At 38.2% G+C, this 23,577-nt stretch overlaps 1 protein-coding gene across 19 annotated transcripts in view; it reads right to left on the bottom strand.

The window, feature by feature from the left end:
- Positions 1 to 23,577, bottom strand: part of LOC117414003 (dedicator of cytokinesis protein 3-like) — a 207,410-nt gene that overhangs the window by 32,256 nt on the left and 151,577 nt on the right. For all 19 annotated transcript variants that reach the window (XM_058999506.1, XM_058999507.1, XM_058999513.1 and 16 more), the window contains 10 exons: positions 20,934 to 21,015; positions 20,787 to 20,847; positions 18,020 to 18,167; positions 13,543 to 13,631; positions 9,807 to 9,932; positions 2,656 to 2,780; positions 2,374 to 2,536; positions 1,809 to 1,915; positions 848 to 1,019; positions 94 to 191 (listed from right to left, as the gene is read on the bottom strand). In XM_058999506.1, coding sequence (XP_058855489.1) covers positions 94 to 191; positions 848 to 1,019; positions 1,809 to 1,915; positions 2,374 to 2,536; positions 2,656 to 2,780; positions 9,807 to 9,932; positions 13,543 to 13,631; positions 18,020 to 18,167; positions 20,787 to 20,847; positions 20,934 to 21,015 — 1,171 coding nt within the window. The remainder of the gene's footprint in view (positions 1 to 93; positions 192 to 847; positions 1,020 to 1,808; positions 1,916 to 2,373; positions 2,537 to 2,655; positions 2,781 to 9,806; positions 9,933 to 13,542; positions 13,632 to 18,019; positions 18,168 to 20,786; positions 20,848 to 20,933; positions 21,016 to 23,577) is intronic.

The following is a 23,577-nucleotide window of genomic DNA, read 5'->3' as shown; positions in this document are numbered from 1 at the left end:
ATGGTCAATAATGGATACTGACAAGCTTATATCTCAGTTCTTCAAAGTAAAAAAAAACTATACATACATACAAAGTTATAAGGGGCTCCTTACTTTAACAATTTCCTCTCCACTGACATGCCGCAGCCTTCCCAGGATGTCCATCAGTCTGTCTGGATGAGCCTTCCACTTCAGCAGGGCCAGGAGATCCACTGAAAGCAACCAGGTCAGATAATGAGAGTGCTGGCTAGAAGAACAGCCATTGGGGAGGCATCAAAGCGTATTGGATACCATCAAAATCACGAGAAGTATCTGTGCATTCAACTTCTATGCTTAACAAGAAAGGCAAACATTAAGACTGCAGTTATTATACTTTTAAATTGAATTTAGGATTTTTTTTCCCCTGCACTTTTAAAAGCCTTCTCATAATGTATAATTACTATATTCACCTAGGGTCCCTGATTCATGTTGCGCCCACTTTTTTTTCCTGGGAGTCTATGCTATGCTACAAAGACGAACAGCCTCTCTTTGTTCCACTGCTTGTGACATAGTGTTCAAGTTTACATGGTGTAAAGTTTTGGGAAAACGGTACAATATTAATGATAAAAATAATGCTTATGTAACCGCAACTGTTTTTTTTACAGGGCATGTCAACCTGAAATTGTATTGGAATTGTACATTACTACAGTATCCATATTGTGTATTGAGAAAGGTTTTAAGCACCCAGCAGTTTTAACTTATACGGAAACCCAGACTCCCACTTTGGAGTGTTGTTTGCTTATCCAAAAGAGCCGGGCTCCAAGCAGAGCTCATAAGACTGTTCGCACAAGCTGAAGTGCAGAGCGGTCCGGCTGTATCAGGAAGTTACCGTTCTGTGTGAGCTTGGTGGAGGAGAGCTGGGTGGAGATCCAGAGCATCTCTTTGGCACTGCGCTGAAAGATAAGGCTGGACGGGATGTTGGGACAGCCATTGAAATCTTCCTTACAGCAAGGCAGGCCCAGGTAGAGTGCTTGGTTACTGAAGGTGCTGTTCTCATCACACTGCAAGCCACAAATCAACATGGGAAATCGTTACATACCATTACTGAGTGAACATAAAAATGCACTTCAATTTTCAAACTGTTCAAAACTTCCTGATGTAAATATAAACATTGAGGGCTAAGGCAGCATTTTAAGAAGTACAACAGATTTGTTTTAATAATTAATTGCTTATGAGACAGTGACTTTTTTCCTCAGTAATAAGCAACATTTCTACATCCAAGCCTTCATCTGAAGATCTATAAAATGTCTCCTCTCTAGTTATCAACACTCACAGTCTCGGAAATCTGGATAAATATTTCAAGTTTCAAATGCACCACTTTGATTTGTAAAACCTAGAGTTTGATTTTAGATGAATAAAAAAAAAGCTTTAAATATGAAAGATTTGGGCAATTGTGATGCGCAATCAATTTACAATGCACATTCTGATGTACCATTCTGATGTAACCAAAAAACATATCTATCTCCTGGGTTGAGCTAGTCAGCAATCAATGGGGGCTGGTTAAGAAAGGGTTTGTGAAAGAGTCTCGTGAAACAAGAAAGGCTGAGAAAATGCTTATAGCTGACGTTAGTTCCAGCAAAGCTCATAATACAGCTGGAACCTTTGAATTCTGCGCTCTTTCTTGTCTGATTGATGATATCAATGTAGAATAAGAAAATACTACCTCTGCAGCTGCAGTAATGCTATAACAACAGGATTTCTAACAATGTTACTGTCTTACAGCAATCAGCATTATAATAAGCCAGCTGGAGTCCAATTTTACTGCTCTGAAACACATAGTTTATCATCACCTTGTAAACGTAGAGTTCATGGCTTTCATCTGACAGAGTGGTGCCGTCCTCCCTCATCAGAGGAGTAAACGCGAAGCCAAACAGCTTCTTCTCCCCCTTGTCTTTTGCTGGAAAGACACCCAGAAATTCAGCTTCAATCACATGTTTAGGTAACACTTTTAAACAGATATCTCCTTCAATTAAAAGCTTCTTAACTGTCATTCAAGGGACAACCAAATACCAACAATTTAAAAGTTTAAAAAACTCTATTATTGAATACTTCCTATGTTTGTAAACCTATTTGTAAGTGTTGCATTGCTAACATTTGCTAAACACTTCAGCACTGTCATTTCAGAGGTTTCATTATGTTTACTGTTGTTGCTAAAGATTTATCGCTTCCTATGCTTCAGGTCATCCCAGGTGAAATGGACCTACAGCACAGAAAGTGTCCAATCATATGATGCGCTCAACTCCTATGTGTTTAGTTTGCAGGCGCTTGCACACGTCTTGCCATGACTACAGTGTCACAGGGTGAGCATACGTTACGAGGTAGCAGGCAGGGCAGTTTAAGAGAAGCTGGACTCACTGGAGCAGTGCCTGAACTCGAAGCGCAGGTGCGAGCCTCGGAAGCGGTCCACAGGAATAGGCAGCTTGATGATCTCGCCCCAGCGCGGGCTGTTGTTGTGGTACAGAACAAAGGAGCGGTGCTCACTCACACTGGGCTCCCCAGAGCCGAGGCTGATACAATCCTGAGGAGCAAACAGGCAAACACACAGACTGAAGCAGAGAAAACCGCGTGTGCTGCTATACTCTGGATTTACAATGGATTGAAGCTATGAATGGGTATAATAATAAACAGCGATCCTACCTTGAGTATTTCTCCGTCCGCGTAGAGAACGTACACAGTGACCTCGATGTTCTTCTGGACGCTCTTCCCACCCCTCTCGAAATCACCTCGCTCCAGGATCAGGTATAGGTCATTCCGAATGTCACCTGGGAAACAACGAAAGGGAATAAATCAATCAGAAGATCTATGCAAGCAAGCATGTGTGCAGGTGTGTCCTGATGCTGTGCAGTGTGCTCAATGATCCGTCAGCTCACCACTGTTTTATAGATTCCCAAAGACCTGGAGTGAACAACAAACAGTCAATATAGTCATAAACATTGTTAATTGTAAACTACAAGTATTTGATTTAACCACGTTTTTTACATTTCCTAATATACAATATACCTTTTCCAAATGATGATTTACTAGTTCATTATCCCTACTTTTATGTGATAAATAAATGTATTAAATACATTGCTTTAATGGGCACATTGGATCCATACTATCATATCAAACAATACAAAATAACTACATGTTTTATAAGGAAGAAACTTTGGATACACATTTAACCATTAATAAATGTGTTTACCTCATTTGTCACCCTGTACATGCAGATGATGAGTTAATCAGTTTTGAACATGTGTCCCCTGCACCTGATCTCTGTTTATTCCAGATCAGATATAAAAAAAAAAAAAAATTCTCCTCTTTTTTTACAACTGTATATTGTAACTACTAGTGATATAGTTCAACCAACACTAGTGTTCCATACATAGGGAATCTGAAAATAGGCCACAGTGAGTGATGGAAGATGTAATTATCAAGATCTCTGCTCAAAACAAAATCTCAATCTCTCTCTCTCTCTCTCTCTCTCTCTCTCTCTCTCTCTCTCTCTCTCTCTCTCTCTCTCTCTCTCTCTCTCTCTCTCTCTCTCTCTCTCTCTCTCTCTCTCTCTCTCTCTCTCTCTCTCTCTCTCTCTCTCTCTCTCTCTCTCTCTCTCTCTCTCTCACAATCTCCCTGTGACTGGAAGACACAGCACAGATCCCTTATGTGGCAAATACGTATTTGTTATTGTTTAAAACACTGTCTTTGCTGCAAAAAATCTCTCACACACATACCTTTAAGACAGCAAACAACCTTTTATCTGGGAAAACGGAATGCTAATGCAACACAATTCTGTGTGCTTGACAAACCCCAAGAAACAGTTCACATATTGATTCACTCCAGAACATATCCCAAGGTTGTAAACACATTTGTAAATGTTGCAGGATTTCGTTTGTTGCTTTTGTATTTTTCAGACTCATATTTTACAACAGAACACTACCAGAACTGCTGCTTTATCGCTGTCTGCAGGTTGCACCCAGGTCATGGAGTGTGACTGACCTACAGCAAAGGAAGTGGTCACTTCTTTAATAATAATATCAGGCAAGAGCAAAAACAGGTCTATGGAATTATACATTCTCAAAAGGAATAATTAAAAAAGATTCATAAACCAAATTTTGTTATATATGTGATCCATGGTGCACACATTCTATAACAATAGTAAAGAAATATATCTGCAAAGGCCCATCTGCTTCTGTTGATTACACTCAATGCAATTCTCAAAAACCTTGCATGAAGAAAATGATCATGAGTGGTAGATCCCCATTTCCGTAATGAATAATCCCACTGCAGTTCAAGCTGGGATTCCGCAGGCTCTAGAAATGAAGTTTGTTGCCCTCAGTAATGTGTGCTGTATACATTACATTTCCAGCTTGCCAACAAGATGGCTTAGGAATGAGGGCTGAGTTTCAAAAGTTAATAGCTTCAAAGGCATTTACAAGTTTGTATCTTTCTTTGAAACCTGCTGTTTCAATTTACTGCATACTGTTAATATAAGACTTTAAAGACCATGGGCCTCATTTACAAAAGGGCACTAAACATTATGGTGCATCATAATTGCAATTAGTTTGCATGGTCATGATTTCCGCATTTACTATTGCTATTTTATTCATTGTCACATGAAACAGTGGGCATATTATTGTGCCACACTATGGTAATCAGAATGAATATGTGATTTGTATGGTAATGCATGATAATGTATTTAAATGAGGCCCACCCCCGCTCTGAACAATGAGATGAGCTTCATTCACATCGTATTTACTGAAGGGCGATAATCATCGTGTGTACCTTAAAGTGAGCGATAATTGGTTTGTTTGGAAACCGGGCTTTAACCACTGATAGGCACACTATTTAAACATATTTGCCTGGGCTGAAATCTATCTGGCATCATGGAGGCATTACTTGCATTCAAGTTTACCTGTAAATAACAGATTATATGAATTATTACATTGGTACAAATAATAGAGTGGTTAAATAAAACACTGGACCAAACCAGGTATTATAATAAAAAACAACCTCCTCCACTATAATTTCGGTCAATGTAAGCCACCTTCACCTTTCACAATAAGCCACTGACCAAAAGATATGCCTGGACTGCTGGGACTTTTTATATCACAGTGGTCACGGGTAAGTCTTAGACATTATCGTGCACATTAAATTATCGCTCACAGTACATGTAGTGTGCACGCTATGGTTTGTAAATTAGCCAAATAGTGTGCAATTAAATTAATGCATTCTCTGTTAATAAATGGGACAGTAAATTTAGATTTATGGTGCTCGTTAGGCTCACTACTTAATGTGCACGTTACAGGTACATTTAGTGCCCTTTCGTAAATGAGGCCCAATGACTGTAGACCTAATATAAAGTGAATTCAAGTCTAGTTAGAAATAGTTAAGAAAAATGATTCCCCTTTGTTTGTTGTTGATAAGAATATGACCCCTCTGCTCAAGAAGAAAATTAAATTGAGACTTCAAATCATTAAGATGATAAGAGAGGGGGCTGTTAGTGAAGCTCAACAGCAGTTTGGCAGCATGCACCAGATTGCATTTATTAGTACACTGAGGTTAAACCAATAACAAAAGGAAAAGTTTAAAGCATTAGAAGAGATCATGGAATTTCTCCAAAACACTATATAGTGTATCCACTTTTCAGCATCACCAAGTTCAAACTCTCCCAATTTCTATCGACAGCTTTGAAATCCACACAATTATAAGCGAGGATAGACCAAACCCAAAGACAGGGAGTTTATTCTATTATGAGTTCTGTGAGATTGATCTTTAATTTAGGAGGAAACACTTTCCAAATGGTGTTTTGATATACTGATATTGTTTTACAGGCTACATCAACGCAACTTATCTTTATTATCAGATCATAAATGGATGCATTGAAAACTACTTTTAAAGTAACAATGCACCATACTACTGTACAGTGTACACATAATCTAATGTTGGATGTAGATGATGACTAAAGACACAAATGTGGTTTAACTTCAATGGGTGAACACACTGCCAGCTGATTAGTACAACTAGTTGAAATCGTGCATGCAGAATGTCAAAATGAGTCACCCATATGAACTCAATTTGTAGGAGCGTGAAGGTTAACAGGGAAATTAGAAATCAATACAGATCACTGCCAGTGACATTATCAACCCTGTTATGGTCATGAAAGCTGCAAAGCCCGAGACCTTATTGTAAAGTAAGTATGAGACTAACTGCGCAAAAATCTCACACAATGAAAAAGTAAAACCAAACATTGATTGAATGGTGCTCCACCTTTAGCACTACCTAATATACTAAAATGATCTGTTTGTGTATAATGAAAGCCAACTTACAAAATGTATTTAGTTGTATCCATGTTTAGTTTATGTAGGGAGTGACTAAGCTGAACTGAATTGTGAAAGGCACAGCTACCCGTACTGTGCTCAGGTGGATACCAGCATCAGCCTATAATGTTCATTTACTGGGACATGAACTAGTAAAAGACAATACTTACTGTGGCACAGGCTAATAAAAGTAACTTTACAGGATCTCAGAAGCTGCGCACTCAGACTGATTGTTTTGTTAGTGCAGTCCTGCTCATTCCATCAAGGCAGACAAATAAAGACGGATGAGACAGACTGAGGGCAGCCAGGCAGAAAAGCACAGAGAGATAGAGAGATAATGATACCGAGCAACAAACAGAAACAGGCAGGGGACTTACACCCAACTATCTTCATCTCTGCATCAGGGTGACAGAGAGGATGGCGATGGGGCAAGAAAGGCACCAGAAGAGTTGGGAGAAAGAAACAAAGATCACTCACTGTTCAGAGACCGATTATTGACCAGATCTTCACCAGTATGAAACTTCCAGTTTCTACTGGTGATTTGTGATTAAGGATACATTCACAACCCTTTCTTTTTTAAGTAATTATTCTTAATAATAATAATAATAATAATAATAATAATAATACATTTAGAAATGGTTAATTCGGTTCTGGATTTAGGGTGTGTTCACACTGGGTCCGTTAAGAGGGTTTGGTCCGCATTTGGTACGTTTGGTGTGAAGTGTGAACAACAAAGTCCGCCTGGGAAATGAACCGTACCGAGTCCACCTGAAGAGGTGGTCTTGGTCCATTTGGCAAGCGCACAGAGTCTGGTTCGTCTGCTAAACCTCAATCTGAACAACTGCTGGACTATGTCCTTTTGCACATAGGAAACAAACTATACAAGGTAACCTGACTCGGAAGTAAACATTTTGTGTGTAGTTTAGTTAATATTCCAAGGAAACAAGTAGAGCAAAAAAACAAAAATGTATTTGGGAACTACATCAGCGTTACCAGATATCGCGTGAAAACTGGGATTGTCAGTTTCAGCTTTAATTTGTTGTCCCGGTCGGAAACTTGTAAAATTGTATTAAGTACAAAACTGCATCAGTGTGCCCCACAGGGTATTTACAGTGTAATGAATTAGGTTGTGCTAGCGCCATATAAACAATTATATGGATTATTTGTTTAAATCATTCTGATTATGTGTATACCATATATTTAAATGGTAATAGCTGATCTATTTTTTTAATCTGGCTTTTTGCACATTTAACATGTGGACTAAATGACAATATAAATAAAATAATGAGTTGTTATGATCTGCAATAAATTCAGAATATTATTGTGTTATTATATACTGTGCATGTTACTGCTACATCCTCTTTCACATGTTACAGCAAGAATTTTAATAGAATAAAAACACTGGAGACATAACATAACACTAAAAGAGGCAGGATACCATTTCTAAAGGATTTTATTAGAAATGCATACTTAAAGGTGCTAGTGTTTACCTTTGCTTCTCTGCACCAAAATGAGGGCTTTAAACATTTGAAATATTTGAACTGCTTTGGTAATGGGTAATATGTTTTACTCGGAGCAACTGGAATTTCCACACACAAAGAAAACTGGCTTCTTTATTGGCAAATTATAGCTTCCTCCACTATCACGGAACTATACTGGGAAGGCATATATGAAGCCATGAGCGATCTACAAAAACAAAATTAGATCTAATAGCTGCAGGGAGGGTGGGTTGCGGAGTAAGGAGGCTGAATTCTTTAGTACATGATGGATTAAGAACTGTCACAAACTCCATGCTTTGAGTTCTTTCCTCACAACACGAAAATCTGTGTTAAGATTCTGTAAAGGTGCCATCTCAGATCTCAGAGGTTAAGCAAGGCTGGGCCTGGCCAGTAGGTAGATAAAAAAGGTGGTGTTGACGCACTCTCACCTCTGAGCTGTAACCCAATTTAATGTCACAGACTAAGGAGGATAAACCCCTAATACACCACTGAAAACTGTCATGTTCACATTCTACAAGCCTTTGAAAACAGACTGTATATCTCTGAATGATAGTTTGCAAAATAGCTGTTCTCCAACAGATTTGAAAAAAGTCTATTCTTCCCTTCCCTGACTTACTTTAATTCAAGTGTGGATCAACCATAGGAACTAGTTATAAAGATTTCGATAACCTCTTATCATATGTATTATACATTACATTGTGCGCTGTATTTGTATCACTGCAGTGCCTCCATTCTATTTCATTGGATCTTGATCAAGTAACTTTTGAACCACTTGGAGCCATACTGATGAATTTACAGGTGTGCAGCAGCAGCACGGCTCTAGAGATATATGAATAACTACCTATAAAACCTTTTTAATTGCTATACCATATGCATTTATACACACAATAGCTCCTAAAACAACTATATGTCCCGATACAGTGATTTGAATAGAGGTATGTTGATGATACATATATGGTAACCAGTACAAGATGAAAAACTAGTATAAATGTGGAAATCCTATATAGAATTCCTAAAACAGTGGGTCATTACACAGATATAAGGCATACAAATATATCCCTATAGATTTAACTTAAGTATAAAAACTGCCCTTTGTGTTTCCATTGTGGAAGTTTTGTAAACACATGACAAACAACCAACGATGGCTATCCAACTTTTTTCCTTTCAATGTCCCTGTCAAAATACTACTTCATGTAAACTGTCAAACAGAATGTCACCCTAGCTCAAAGTCCTGGCCAGGCCCGCTATGCTTGGTAATTAGAGTTACTGTGTTAACAGCAAGCACAATCATGAGTTTCAAATACAGGGGAAGAACCACACATTACTGAAGTAGAAAGCATATCACCTACTGGTAATATCTAAAGGGCAACCAAATCTGTGAACCGCACTCTGAGATAATAACTTGCATGCATAACTTTAAAACAAATAAATAATAAGATATCCAACTTAAACTGAGAATGGAGCAGGGAACGGAGCGTAACATGCTAAGAAATAAATAATAATAATATTCTTTTTGCCTGATTCGCTGGAATACAATTCACCTGTGCAGTTGGACTTATTCTTATTCATTAATTTTTTTCATTGTTTCATCTTTGTTATGTTTTCAGGTTGCCTCTGATCTCTATTAAGATAAAAGTTCAGCTTTAATACCTTGTATTAATCATATTTTTAAGATGTGTAACCACTGTATTTGATAAGTTAAAAGGACAGATAACCAGCACAATGAAGCTGGACAGTCAAACAAGTACAACATTCTAGAGGCCTTATACAGCACATGTTTCAACCCCTGCTGTGCTATGACAGAGCGAAATATTAAAAGATGAAGTCTGAATTGGGCTATGTGCACCATGTGTTAGTTCAACTACATTGTATTTAGTGATGTAGAAAATACAAGCAACTACAGTACACAGACACAACAGATGCACGGAAAGCCAGCTTTATCCACACATGCTATCAAACCCACGCGGAGCTCCAGAGCTGGGGTCACTCTTACCAGGCATGATGACATCAGGGAAGCCCAGTTTGCGGGTGACAGCCACGCCTCTGTTGAAGATCATTGGGTTCTCTCTGCGGATCAGCTCCATCTCCCCCCGCAGCAGCTGCAGGGAAATGATCAGACCTGGGAAACAAGACATAAACACTTAGCACTGTATCACAGGAACATATTGGGAGTTACCTCATGAAACACATTATAAAAAACATACACCCAATCACTCTTAGGGATTTGTGATAAGTCCCGTCATCCCTTGCACCGAACACACATACCTCACCACAGCAATTTCCCACAACAGCTCAGTATATAGGACAAAGGTGTCTGCCAGTAGGGTGTGCTGTATCAAGAAGAGAAGAACAGTGCCTGACACTTTTGCTGCCCTATCCTGAGGGAGCTCCAGAACCAATGAGTCGCTCCCTCTGGAAGCCCGAGCACACTGGTGACTTTGCAGAGCCTGACCTGTAAGACTCACCCTGCAGACCACTCGACCGTGCTTTTACCAGGTGAGCCAGTCAGGGATCCCTCAGTCTTTGTTTTTCTGGTTTATAATAAGTTAACATGTCATGTGTTATTCTCAGAGACATCATTTTGCAACGTTTGAGCAGCCAGAACACACCCTACACACACTGTATTTAATTTATACCTTACACATACAAACTGGTGGATGAAGGCTTGCTTCACATGACTTGGGAGGCTTTTTCTGTCTTTTTGGAAGCTTTTTGGAATAAAAATTACAAACACAAACACAGAAAGTTTTGCAGTACATTTCAATGCATTTCAGTACATTCATTTTCTCAACTTTTTTGAGCTTACTAAACTTTTGGGCCCTAAAGTAAAGACATTCTAAACACTGCTAAGAGTTACTTTTATCTTTTAGTGCAAATTAAATAAATCATATCCCTAAAACTGATCTGAACAGTTATGAAATATTAAAGTAGATCGTACAGTACTCTTATGGGAAGAGACTATTCCACGGTCATGCTTTATTCAACAGAAGGATTTTAAAGATGCAGAAAGAGCAGCCAGGAGCACATGTGGTCCCACTGACACAAGGTGGTGCTAAAGCTTTGATGTTTCAAATCTTGAAATTCTTGGTGATGTACTTATAAACCTTGATTTTATTTTTAACTGAATGATTAACAAACAATGGTTTTAAAATGTATTTAAAATATACCACACACATGCACATACTGTATTACCCATGCAGTATGACTTCAAATCACAGGTATCTGTACACCTGAAAATAGCATCACCATGAGCAATGTTTCATCATATTTTAGGTGCTGCTGTTTCCAATAGTCATCCTGTTCACTCTGACGTATATTTTGATACCCAAAACCACATATGTATTTTAAAATGAATGTGAATATATCTATACAAATATTGAATACAACTAAATATTGAATACATGTATTATTATTATTATTATTATTATTATTATTATTATTTTTATTATTTGTTGTTGTTGTTGTTGACTGCAGACATGAATTGGAAGCAGGCCTTAATGTTGAATTTGACAGCAAAAAAAAAAGTACTGACAGTCCTATAAACTGCCTGAAAACACACTAGCTGTGTACTGCTGTTAGACTGCAGCTATATCAACAGGGGGACATCTTTTCATTCCAGCAGTTTTCACAGGGGAGAAGATGAACGGATAAATAGGGATATTGAATTTCTAATGAGTTATGCCACCCGCCGTGCTGGAAATGTGTCTTGTGGCAGTTTAACCGACAGTGAACAGAGATAGCTGAGCTCTACATTGTTGTGCTGGGAAATGGGCTACTCTCGCTCTCTCTGACAGGTGAGGCGTGAGGCTGATTGCATGCTCGTACAGCTCACAGCTTGCAACCTGCAGTGTGCCTCATCCACCTTCACTGAGGGGGACCGATAATTAAACAAAGCAATCGGATCCGCATCCCTCTGCTTTCAGAAAACCCTGGAAACCACGTTACCTGAATTTGTCAACATAATTGCAATGAACTGAGGCCTTGCTCCCAAACTCATTTCATAGTGTCCAACACGCTTAGGAATCGTGCAGGTTGAGGTACATGGAAACACAACTGTACAATTTGAAACCAGGTTCATTTTGTCACCGATGTATATCCTGTACATGTTTGAAACCGAAAAGTTTTGGGGCAATAATGCCCAGTGTCTAATACATCCTGACAATCACTTTACGCTTTCTCTCTTCCAACATAGCTTACACAGTGACTTTTACGGAGTACTTGACTTTTAGATCGCAACAGATTCCATTATGCACAAGCCCCTATGGGTGGGAAGGTGGAAGACATGTGCCTTTATTTTAGAGTCATCCACAGGAAGAATATGCCCCTATATTAGTTTATAGAAGTTACACTGATCTTTGCAGAGTTTTACCAGAGTTCAGATTCACAGCTAGAGAGTGAAGATCTTAGCTTACATAGCACTACATTCCTCTAAGTGCACTAATGTACTATCCTACAGGACTATGAGCACATTCACTTTTAAAATCAATTCACCAAATCAGTGACATGTTTTCCATCTACCATTTCAACACTGAGGCAGCATTGGCAGATCATTTCTCTTTACAGTGCTGCTAATTCATTTGCTGGTATTTATTACTACTAATGTGCTTGTGTTTAGTTGACTTATTCTATAGATAATATTCATAGAAAAATAAGTTACTTCATTTGAGCACAGAGTGGTGCCATATGGTATGTAACATTTCATTAGACTTGTCTGTTTAATACAGACATGAAACTAGGATAAACTTTTTAGGCTGTAGTATTTACTTAAGTATGTAAGTAAATACTACAGCCTAAAATAAACTTTTTTTTTCATATGTATTGAAAAACACCAGCCAGACGGTTGTCTGTTAAGTAGATATTTGGCTCGCATGTAAAGGTCAATGCTATATAAAGAGACAGTTTACTGTAAAATGGAACTTGCTTGGGTCAGAATTCGCAACCACAGGGGAGAGCTAAAGGAAAGTGATGGATAACAATGATAAATAATTCTGTTTGGAAAAGGGACGCTGTGAGACACAGCGAGATGGAGGCCCAATCAATTATTCAACGCTGTTTTCCACAACCATTACTTTTAAGGCTGAACCGTCAACAACTGGTATCAGTAACTAGTGAAAAAGAGTGAAACACCAACATCTATTATCGATGGACTAAAGTTAGCTGGCTATGAAAAACTACTGTGAATCAGCAAGTCAAAACTTTAAAAGCTGGTACAAAAGAAGGCATTTGTAAAGTTGTCCATAACTGATCCTTTACATGTAGTATCTTCTGGTTTGAGAGTGACTTAGGGTTTTCTTGGGCATTTTACATTAAATGGCATGTTCTGTTTTGCTCAGTGAAGTTAATGTGCTTTGTGCTTAGCTTCATCATTATCTGAGATTTACTCAACATTAGGAACCAAGTTTTAAAATCTTTTTTTTAGTACAATATTGGCAGCAGTTATTCAGGGTCAAAATGCCAAGCAACTGTTTTCAGTGGTATATTATTATTTTTTGGTTTGGCTTGCAATTGCACCACCTTTGGTACATTTTCCAATTGGATTACTTTGAGACCAGCATTCTCCACTTGCTCCAGCAAGACCAGATATGCCTTGCTATTTAGTAACTTTATTGACTTAAAAACCCTCTAGTAGTATGTTGTTAACCTTATAGAAAATATTTGTGTTTACAGATCCAAACACACAGATATGAAAAAATAAATCTCCCATAAAATAGCGCAAGATTGAAGGTTACCATAGTTGGTGCTGGGTGCTGTGTACTTGGTGCTGGACTTGCGGATTATATTTTCGTGGATTTGGCACCATTCATTTTCATTGTTACAGCTGGAAAGAGAAACAAAAAGGATATGATTCACACAGTTAACACAGTTGTATCAAGATTGATAACCAAGCCTGCTAGTGTCTACTTCAGCCTGGTTTAACCCAGCAAGGTTAAATGGCTGTTACAGAACGTACATGTTTGACCTTACTTTGCAAGTTTGTGAAGTTCAAACAGTGCCACTTTCTTATGAGTACTTCCTGATAATCTGCTGGCAATAAAATCTTCAGCATCTGCAAAAGCTACAGGACTTTCTGTTGCCAAATGTAGCATCTGCTACAAGTGTGATATTGGATGTGTTATGTACCTGGCATAAATATTAAGGCCAAAAGCATGCATTGCCATCTGCATTTGTATTGCAATCCAATCAGTACAGCAGTGATGACAACATTGCCTTTGCTCCTCATTGAACAGAACCCACCCTTACGTTTAATGCACTTGGTCCATTGATATGCTGTAATTGACCAGCAGCTTGTTCCTAACGATGCCTCTTCTGCTTAGCAGTACCCACCACATTTATAAGAAAATGGAAACTACTGTTTCACAGCCTAAAGAATGAGCTATGTTGCTGAGGAGTGGCCTCAGGTCCAACCAAAGTGGAGCAGGTGCATTGAAGCTAATCACACTCCTGTATATAGACCTCAGGCCATTTGTTTCATTGAATTGGATGACTTCAACAGAGTTCCCATGAAGTCCTCCAAGGCTGGTTGATTACTGGGCAGCTACTCAATTGGTTCACTTTAATATAACATATTTTCAAAAAGTGCACGCTTACATTTCTTTATAATATACAATAGACCATGACACTGATGTGATCAAGTCATCTGGAATTTCTTTGTCACATTACAATTAGCTATATGGTTCAATTATTCTTATTTAGCTATATATTATAATAAAAAAGTATCTAAGATGCAAATGGATTTTCACCCCAGAAGAGGTCAGAACAGTAATATGAAGTTTGAAATGTTTAGGATGTACATTGTGTTGTTTATTGTGTAACAACATCAACCTGATTTTTTGGAAATAGGAATAAAAATCCTAATCTTGAATGTGTCTTCTTTAGCAAAACTGGTTGACACTCTTTTTTAAAACTAGAACTAACCTCTCTAGGGTCTTTACCACTTTCTGTAAACAGGTTATTGGGATCCTTTTAGCACCATCGCTCCCAAAGGCAGCACAGTATCTATGCATGACGCTGAGGTGCTAGATGCAGTAAATTCAGGTTTTTCCCTTAGCAAGACTTCAAACTGTGACCATCTGTCACTTATGCTTCCTAATGAGACAACCTGCACCTTCATTTATTTAGATGTGGCAGTGCATAAATCATACAAGATCACATTTCAAAATCAAGGGCTTCAGTTATTTCTGGTCCTTAGTTTCTTAGGAGGTCTGAAAATAAAACAGGACCTCTATCAGTGCTAAATTGGAAGAAGCAACAGCTGGTAAAAAATCCTATAGCCCTCACTCAATGTCAAAACTTCAAAGCATGAGCTATCTGCCTTCATAAACATGATATACTGTATGGGTAAAATGTAATAGTATTGGAAAGGAGTCACTAAAAGCTTGTCATTACTCCCCACTACCTGTCTTTTTTTTCTGTTGGCACTAGACTGTTGTTAACAGCTATAAAACAAACTCCCCTTTCAAAAGATGGCATCACAGCCAGGGCTGCATTTGTCAGTTTCTCTGAGTGCATCATGCAAAAGGCTGGCAATGTTAATTATGTCTATCAATGTCTCCACTCTTTGCAATGATATGCCAAAATGTGTCAGGTCTAGCACACATTTGCAGAACAAAAGACTTTCAGGAGACTCAAGGGATCCATTAATGCTGTCTCTTTCACACCATGTGTGAGGGCCTTTTAAATTTACTGCTTAAAGTTAGAAGCACCTGAGAGATATTTGTTCAAGTGATATGTTGGTTAAAACTTTTAACCAAACACTTTAAGATTACCCCAATAATAGGTTTCTATCAAATCACATTCCTAACACTCTGAGAGAGGGCTTGAAAGGTTATTGACAATTTGATGAATACTTAAGATATCATTTTAAAAAGTAAGTGTGATACAGACACCCCTGTAATGGCTTCACTGGTTCCAAATATCAATGCAATTTCTTTCAGTTTATTAAGACAAATTATATGAACACCAAATTCAGACTCCTTAAGTGCATTTGGTATTTGAATGTTTCACATTTTAATTTTATTCGACACTGATTTTAAATACATGTTATATAAATCATAATGGATTGTAAGTACTTGCACAGATCTCCTTTTTTTAAAACTTCCATCTGCTGTCATTTGCATTTCATAATTTTATTGGCAAAAATAGGTTCATAACATACTTGCTTGAAGCATTTAACTGCAGGCTCCATAAACTAATTGAAAATATGAAAAAAAACTCAGGAAGGGTCATATTTTAATTATTTAAAAGACAGCAGTAGTTAGATCTGCTGGTCAGACAGCCTCCATTGTCCACATCCATCGATTAAATAAAAAAAAAATAATAATATATCACATTATTTGTTTTATTATTATTTTTTTTTAATAAAAATAAAGTTAGGTGTAGTATTCACAACGGACGCTACGTGTGACGCGTGGATGCTCCCGGAGCATCTAGTATTGGAAGAGCCGGCAACCTGCGGCAGAGTTAAATGATAATGCAGTGCTGTGTAAACAGGAAGGTGGGGTGGGCACTGCGGTACAGTTTCTTCAGTTCACCGCTGTGCAATATGGGCTAGTGCTTCATCTCCAAATAAGCAGTTGGGTAATTCACAGCTCCATTACCATCCTAATAATAGTGGCATGCACTGGATGATAGTTATAGACAAACAGGATGGAGCTGTGATGTTGACTACCATTTAAAACAAGGTGGCTGGAGGCTGGAGCCAGCAGGATATGCTGTAATGGTTGGACTCTAAAGCCCCAAGATGTCCATAACATCTCTTCTCAGCTCCAAAACCAATATGCATTCTTATCGGGATTGTTCGAATTGTAAATTCATTGTAATCTTCTCTTTAATAGTATGATGTCATGCATCTTCCTCTCAGGACAAACAAAGTACACTTCTGATACACTAACAAGTGGGATCAATGGCCACACCAAATATAGAAATGATCAACAGGGGTGTGCCATTGTCATTGATTTTCTGACCATTTTCAAAACACTTTGCTTAAGGAACTCATCTTTTAGAAGAAGACCCTGTGGTTGAAGCAGGACATTTTCCTCAAATAGTAAGTGGTTAATAATGCTCAAGTGTAAGTAGAAACAACACTAGTGAACTATGTCATATTTTGAAAATGTAGATGATATGAAGTATCCCTGTAACAGTAACAGCCTTCCTCAACCCCCTTTTTCTCCTGCTGTTTAAAACAGTTTGGTATTTCAATTCCTACAGATGACTGCAGTTAATTGAAAAAAAGAAAGAAAAACAGATACTCGTTCTCCTGCTAGAGACACCAAATGAATTGTATTTCTTTGAAAATCGAACTGAAATGCGGGTTGCTACTGTAAATGACATGTGTACTGCAAAGGGTTGAGAGAACAAATACATCCCTCTGGGAAAATGAAAATGAAAGCAGGCAACAACATCCAAACATGTTAATGACTTTGTTTTCACGTTGAAGCTGTCCCATTTGATTGATTCTTCTCTGTGGGAAGGACGTAGATTGTTAATAGACACTTGAATGTCAGATTGTATTACTTTTAACCATTTACAAACTTAAAACAATCTGTGTGTGTATACACACAAACACATTGTTTTAGGTTTCTAAAAACTAAATATAACAACACAAGTAAAATTCTTTCTCAATGCAGTAGGTATTATAATACTGTGTCCATTTCTGGTCTCTATTCCTAAGTTTAATTCAAGGGTCCTTGGACACACCTAGGAACTTTTTGTATTTCCTTTAGAATGGTAGAAATGCATACTATAGATCCATGGATGCAATATGCATGACAGTTATATCCACAAAGTCATTTTACTGTACAATGAGTACAGAGCCCTGTAACACCTTGGTAGTTGAGCTCAGGTCTAGAGCGACCTACACCACTTCATACACTGCAGTGCCTCTTTTTCTTTGAGAGGTTATCCATCCAAGAATCTTGCTTAAGGGATGATTTGAACAACCTATACCCCGCTGGGATTAGTCATAGCTGGGTTTTTTAAAAGCCTTTACAGCACTAGCGAATTACCCTGGATTGCATCAGCCACCTAGCCATGGTTATCTGGTGATTACCCCTAATTAAGGGCGGCTAATGCAATCCATTTTAATTTCCTGCTAAAATGCTCCCCCTTAGCTTTTGAAAACCAACAGCTGCTGGCACTAAAATGTTTAGATATTATTCAGCCTGTAACTTTGGTAGTAAAAGGCCTGTTTCAGAGGGCCTCACTCACGTGTAAACTTTAAGCACAAAGTCTTTCTCCTCTTTGAGCTCGGAGATGGACTGCAGTATGTCGCTCATGCTCAGCACTGCACAGCCGTAGGGGCGACGGTACTGCACATGGGCCGGACCTTTCTTAGAATCATTCAACAACATCCGCCCTGGAGACAGAGAAGCAGAGAAACACAGATTCAATTCACCCACTGGGGGCTTCATACAGCTGTATTACACTGATCACACAGAATGTATGAAACAATAACAGTCAATTCTCGTTAATTCGGATTACAAGGGACCAGCAAAACATTTTGTCTTATCAATAATTCGTATTATCAGGGGTTTAAAAATGCATGCTGTCAGTTTTTATTGAAGTTACGGTAACACTAAAATCTAATTTCAATTGCAGAACAATGAACAGCATTATACATTGAAAAAGTACTGTGCATTGTATTGGCAATGCAGCTGTAAGTGAACTTTTAAAAAGTATACATTGCCAATGAACTACACTTGTAACCTGCATGTCCAATTTTAATCACTGGCATTTTTAAACCACTAAAGCAAGGTGTCCTCAACATATTAAGCAATTTGGAAATGCTGACGACATGCATCCACAGTTTGCTGTTCATAGGCCTGTATTATTGCACCCTGATGTTTCAAAATGGTTGACAAAGTTGTTCACAGGAAACTCTCTGCAGCAACATTTTTCTTCTTCTTGTATGGTGGTGCATTATCCACTGCTTTCAACACCTCAATTTTTGTCTGCAAGGATAGAGTATGTTTTTGCACTGCTTCATGGAAATGCCATTGATGAGTCAGCACTACGGCAACTCAAAATGCATCATAGGATCTGTAGTCTCAAAACAGAACTAAAATACAGGAAAGAGGCACTAATCTGGGTGCAAGTTGTAAAATACATTTACAGTTCAAAGTCAATAAAGCCAGCCTAAAACCTCACAAATGAATTGCAACATGAGCTACACCTGCAGGCCCTTAGCTTGAAAATGTTTTAAGCAGCACTTGAAACTGATTTTTCAGTCATTCAACAGGGTTCACCGTTTATCCCCCTACATTTCAAATGCTTTTCACGCTTTTCGTATTCGGGGACAACAGAGCATAATTTCATTTTCTATTTCTTCACAATTTGTGTTCTTTGAGCCTCCAGTGGTAGTGAGTTAAATTCGCTCTAAAGTTTAATCAGCATTAAGGTTTAAACACTGATGAGGCATCAGCACCATGATGCTAGTCTGAATGTGTACACGTTTTCTTTTCTCAAGAGAGGATTTCAATTTTTAACCATGACTCAAAAATCCCCACTCATACACTATATGAAAATAGTGCATAATTCATATACATAAAAGATTATTTACAATTAACTTTTGAACAACATATGCCAAACTGCACTGTAGTTTTCCATCTATGTACCCTAGGATTCCAGCTTTCATTTTGTCAAAGAGTAGAGTTGCAGGCTAGCACTGAGAATAGCATACGCAGGAGACGGGATGCAATTACGCGCTTGTATGCCCATTTTTATTAACAAAACTAAAACAATCAAACAGCATACAAAACAATATTCCACCCAAGCTTCGCTATCATGGTGAACTAGAGTAAGAGCACAAAATGCAAAACCACAAAACAAAACGGAATACAATACCAAAACTATAAGCTGTCTTTAGCAGTGCCATAATTAAAATGTAATCCGGGGGGGGGGGGGGGGGGGAGGGTTGGGGGTTACAGGAAACTAACTTATATCCATAAAATAAAGCCATGGCTTTTAGGAAACGTAACACAGCACTGTTCAACGGAAAAAAAGGAACGGTGAACATGATTCAAAGAATGGTGTGTTATGTCAAACTTTTTGGTTTTCCAGTCTTGATTTTGTATTTCACCATGCTGACATACTAGCTCAATGTTTTGCAAACTGAAATTATACTTAGACCTGCTTCGATCATCACGTCTGTTTAAAGAATAAAAAATCTATTCCATTTTGTTTCTTATTCCTACCAACAGAAACGGAAGGCGAAAAAATACATGGCACTCGCAACTTATCACAATGAACTGAACACAAATGAAGCACAGGATGTCACTGTGCACAGTGCTTCAGAAGAGCTGCTTTTCTAAAGCCCTTTGATTACACATTCATTTTATATGTGGAATCATCGATTACCAAAACCATCGATCATGACTGTGAAAGAACAGTTCTATGAAGGCTATGTTATCAAAGTCTGCTTCATATGGCTTTTATCTGGTTGGGAGAACATAAAATGTGGATTCAAAGAAATCTGTTTCATTATATGTCAGAAAACAAATGACTTTCCTCTGACAGTCTATTAACACCTAATTTAATACTATGACTATGATGACTACAACTACTACTACTAATAATACTAATACTACTACTACCACCACCACTACTACTACTACTACTACTACTACTAATAATAATAATAATAATAATGATAATGAATGTATAATCACTTTCACTTTGATAATTCAAACAGACTTCACTTAACATTCTTTGGGCAAGTGTATGCGCAACTGTTAAGAAATACTAATTCTATTTAATGGGGTGTTAATCTATATGTTTTGGTAAGGATTAATCATATTAGTAGAAAACCAGCTGTAAGCACAGAATAAGAAGATTGCAGTTTTTGGTCCCTAGTCAGGAATGAATCAAATCAAACTGATTACTCAACAGGTGAGCCGTTTGAATGGTGGGAACATTTGGTAAGAATACCTGCTAGTCCCAGACAGTGCTGAAGAGACCTGGAACTGAAACAACTTACCAGTTCTGATGACGTGAGAAACTATATACAGGTCCCGTTTCATGTCCCTGTTGCTCAGATCCTGGAAGGCAAACACAGAGAGTAAATCTGTTGCACTGGTTCATGATGATAACTACAGTAATAATAATATTAGCTGGCAGAAGTTACCGTGAAGAGGGCACATAGGCGATCTATCTTCTCAGGGTTTTTAGGTCCTCCATTCTTATTCAGTTTCACCATGAACCTCTCGCTGCAGGACAGAGAAGAAGCCCATTGAATTTATACACTGACGAAACTTGTCTATTCCAGCATCGCTTGGGACTGGAAAATTGAGCCGGATTATACAGTGTGCTGGTTTATAGAGGTAGTGTAAAATATAATACTGTACCCAAAAGTTAAACCGAATTATAGAGAATGTTGGTTTGTAGGGGGGTGGAATTAGACAGGTTTTAATGTAAACTAAATAGAACATTGCTAGGGGTACAAAAATACAGTATAATATTTAGTGTTGTTTCACCATTTTCACATTTTTGCACTTTCATGAACATAGGTTTTTATCAAAGGTCTTTCAAACACATCTAATAATAATAATAATAATAATAATAATAATAATAATAATAATAATAATAATCGCAAAACAAAGTTATCCATCAAAAGTCCTTTTTGGAGGTGTGGACAATTCAGATTTCCTTTTAAAAGAATCACTCCGCCTTTAAAAACACCCACTTTTTTTTTGCATCTTGTAGTTGTAGGTGACATTCAAGATGCTCAAATCACAGTTTTCATTTTGTTAACTTGAATTGTAAACATGGTCATGGGGAAACAAATTCAACCTCCGAAAAGGGAAAAACTGGCCTGCAGAGAATAAAGAGTGCAATTCATATGCCTGCTGTTCGAAAGCCTTGTACCCATGTCCGGAGCAGCTGCTGTGCCACGCTGTGCTGAAGGCAGTGGTGGCACAGTGCCTGCCTTCACATTCTGCGCACAGACAATTTGGTACCTAGCAGGGGGTATGCGCAAAGGCCCGGTAATTACAAACCACACAGACGTTCTGATTAAATAAGGGAGCCAGACTCTGTTTGGATTTAGGACGGCACAAAAGAAGTCACCTGTGAATGAAATCGGGACATGGGGTGAGTTTCTCACACTCAGCAGTCTAAGACAATCTATTAAGGAACGCACTAGAACAGGCCCATCCACGGCAACATTAATCAGTGTTTACAATGTGTTGGCAAGAGCAATACCGTGCAGGGAAACCATCTTCATTTTAGAGGCCATTGAAACTGTGCTGCTTCAGTGCCCTCTGAGATTCAGTTAACAGTGTTCATTTATTTAACGGCTAACCACACCCAATGACAGACAGTTAAATACTGTCCACAGTATGAAGCTCTTACAGGTGGTTTCTGGAATTGGATTTTGCCAAAAAAACACCTCAAATCAGCACTGGTCTGGCATTCCACGCAGAGATGACACTAACTGCTGCCATACTGAAAGCATTTCTACTTGTGAATTTCTTTCTCGGTGCTCAATTAAATCCAACCTAAAATATCTCAAAGTATTAAAAATGACTATTGAATTGGATAGGAGTTGAGCCCAAGTAAAATCTTTGTTTTTACAAAAGCAATCAAATACAGATTTCAGTTCTGCCCTGACACTGTTGGCTGTGGTGATTAAACAGGGATTTCAGTGCACAGTATTTATTAAAAAGGCATTTCAGCACACATACTTCATTTAAAAACGAATTTAACAACATTTTGAATGTGGATCTGAATAGAACACTATTGTAGCTGTTCTGCTGCTGAGAAAGGGACAGTGCTCAAGATCAAGGTTGTTTCTCCTTGTTTGGGTATTTCTACCCTTCAGCTGGTCTTCATTACTCATATTATATAATAAGACGTATCCTTCCTGCCATCTCTCAGATCTCATTTACTTGTAGAATTTGTCTTAGAAGGGAAATCAAATAAACAGTTTTTTGTGCAGTTTTTTTGTAATTATCCTTCTGTTTGTGAGGGATTAACATAGCAACATTTCAAACAGATAGAGGAAGGTTCATGTCTGTGCAGACTCTCAGAACCTGGCTGTGCAATAGTGACTTTGCCTCTCAGTAATCCATTTTAATGGAATCAGCTCTGCACAAAGAAAAGGGAGGCAGGCAACAATTAGCAGAACAAAGACTGAAACTGAATAGCAGAGGCTTCCACATGAAACAAGTGCTGTGTCTCTTAGCTTAACTTTCCAAATGAACGAGAATCCACTGACGCAAAGATGATTTGTTTAAACATTTCTTTACAGGGGGTCGACAAAATAGTAGAAACAACTGGCCTCTATAGCACATATTGTGGAGACTTAGTTTGAAGCATTTGGGGACAATAGACTAATGGTTAGGGGCAGGGTGTCCAGAGGAATGAAAACACTGGCATTGGTAAAACACAGCCAATCTGTGTAGCTTATTTATATTATGATAGGTGTTTGTTTTTTTTGTTTGTTTTTTTGTCTAACCACCAAACTGTTTCCTTTTAGTTCTACTGAAGAATAGATTTTTGAGTGCTTGAAGTTATGGACAGCATACACCCTGATTGCTTATTCCATATCATTTATCAAATAGTGGCCAGGCAGAACTGCCAGGGTTTGCAGGGGTGCATCAATACTGTGTCAGCCATTAGACATCTAAAAACATATCACCAAATTGGGTATGGATGTGTGCAGGTATCAACAGGAATTATCATCTTTCTAGCCGTCTCTCAAACACTTGTCATTCACACTTCCAGCAGGACAATCCTTTGCCTGACTGAGACTGTATAGTATGTGCTGA

This window comes from Acipenser ruthenus, chromosome 25 (assembly GCF_902713425.1).
Source record: "Acipenser ruthenus chromosome 25, fAciRut3.2 maternal haplotype, whole genome shotgun sequence".
Lineage (NCBI taxonomy): Eukaryota > Metazoa > Chordata > Actinopteri > Acipenseriformes > Acipenseridae > Acipenser > Acipenser ruthenus.
The sequence above is the reverse complement of the archived record's forward strand: the minus strand, read 5'-3'. Positions and strand labels throughout refer to the sequence as shown.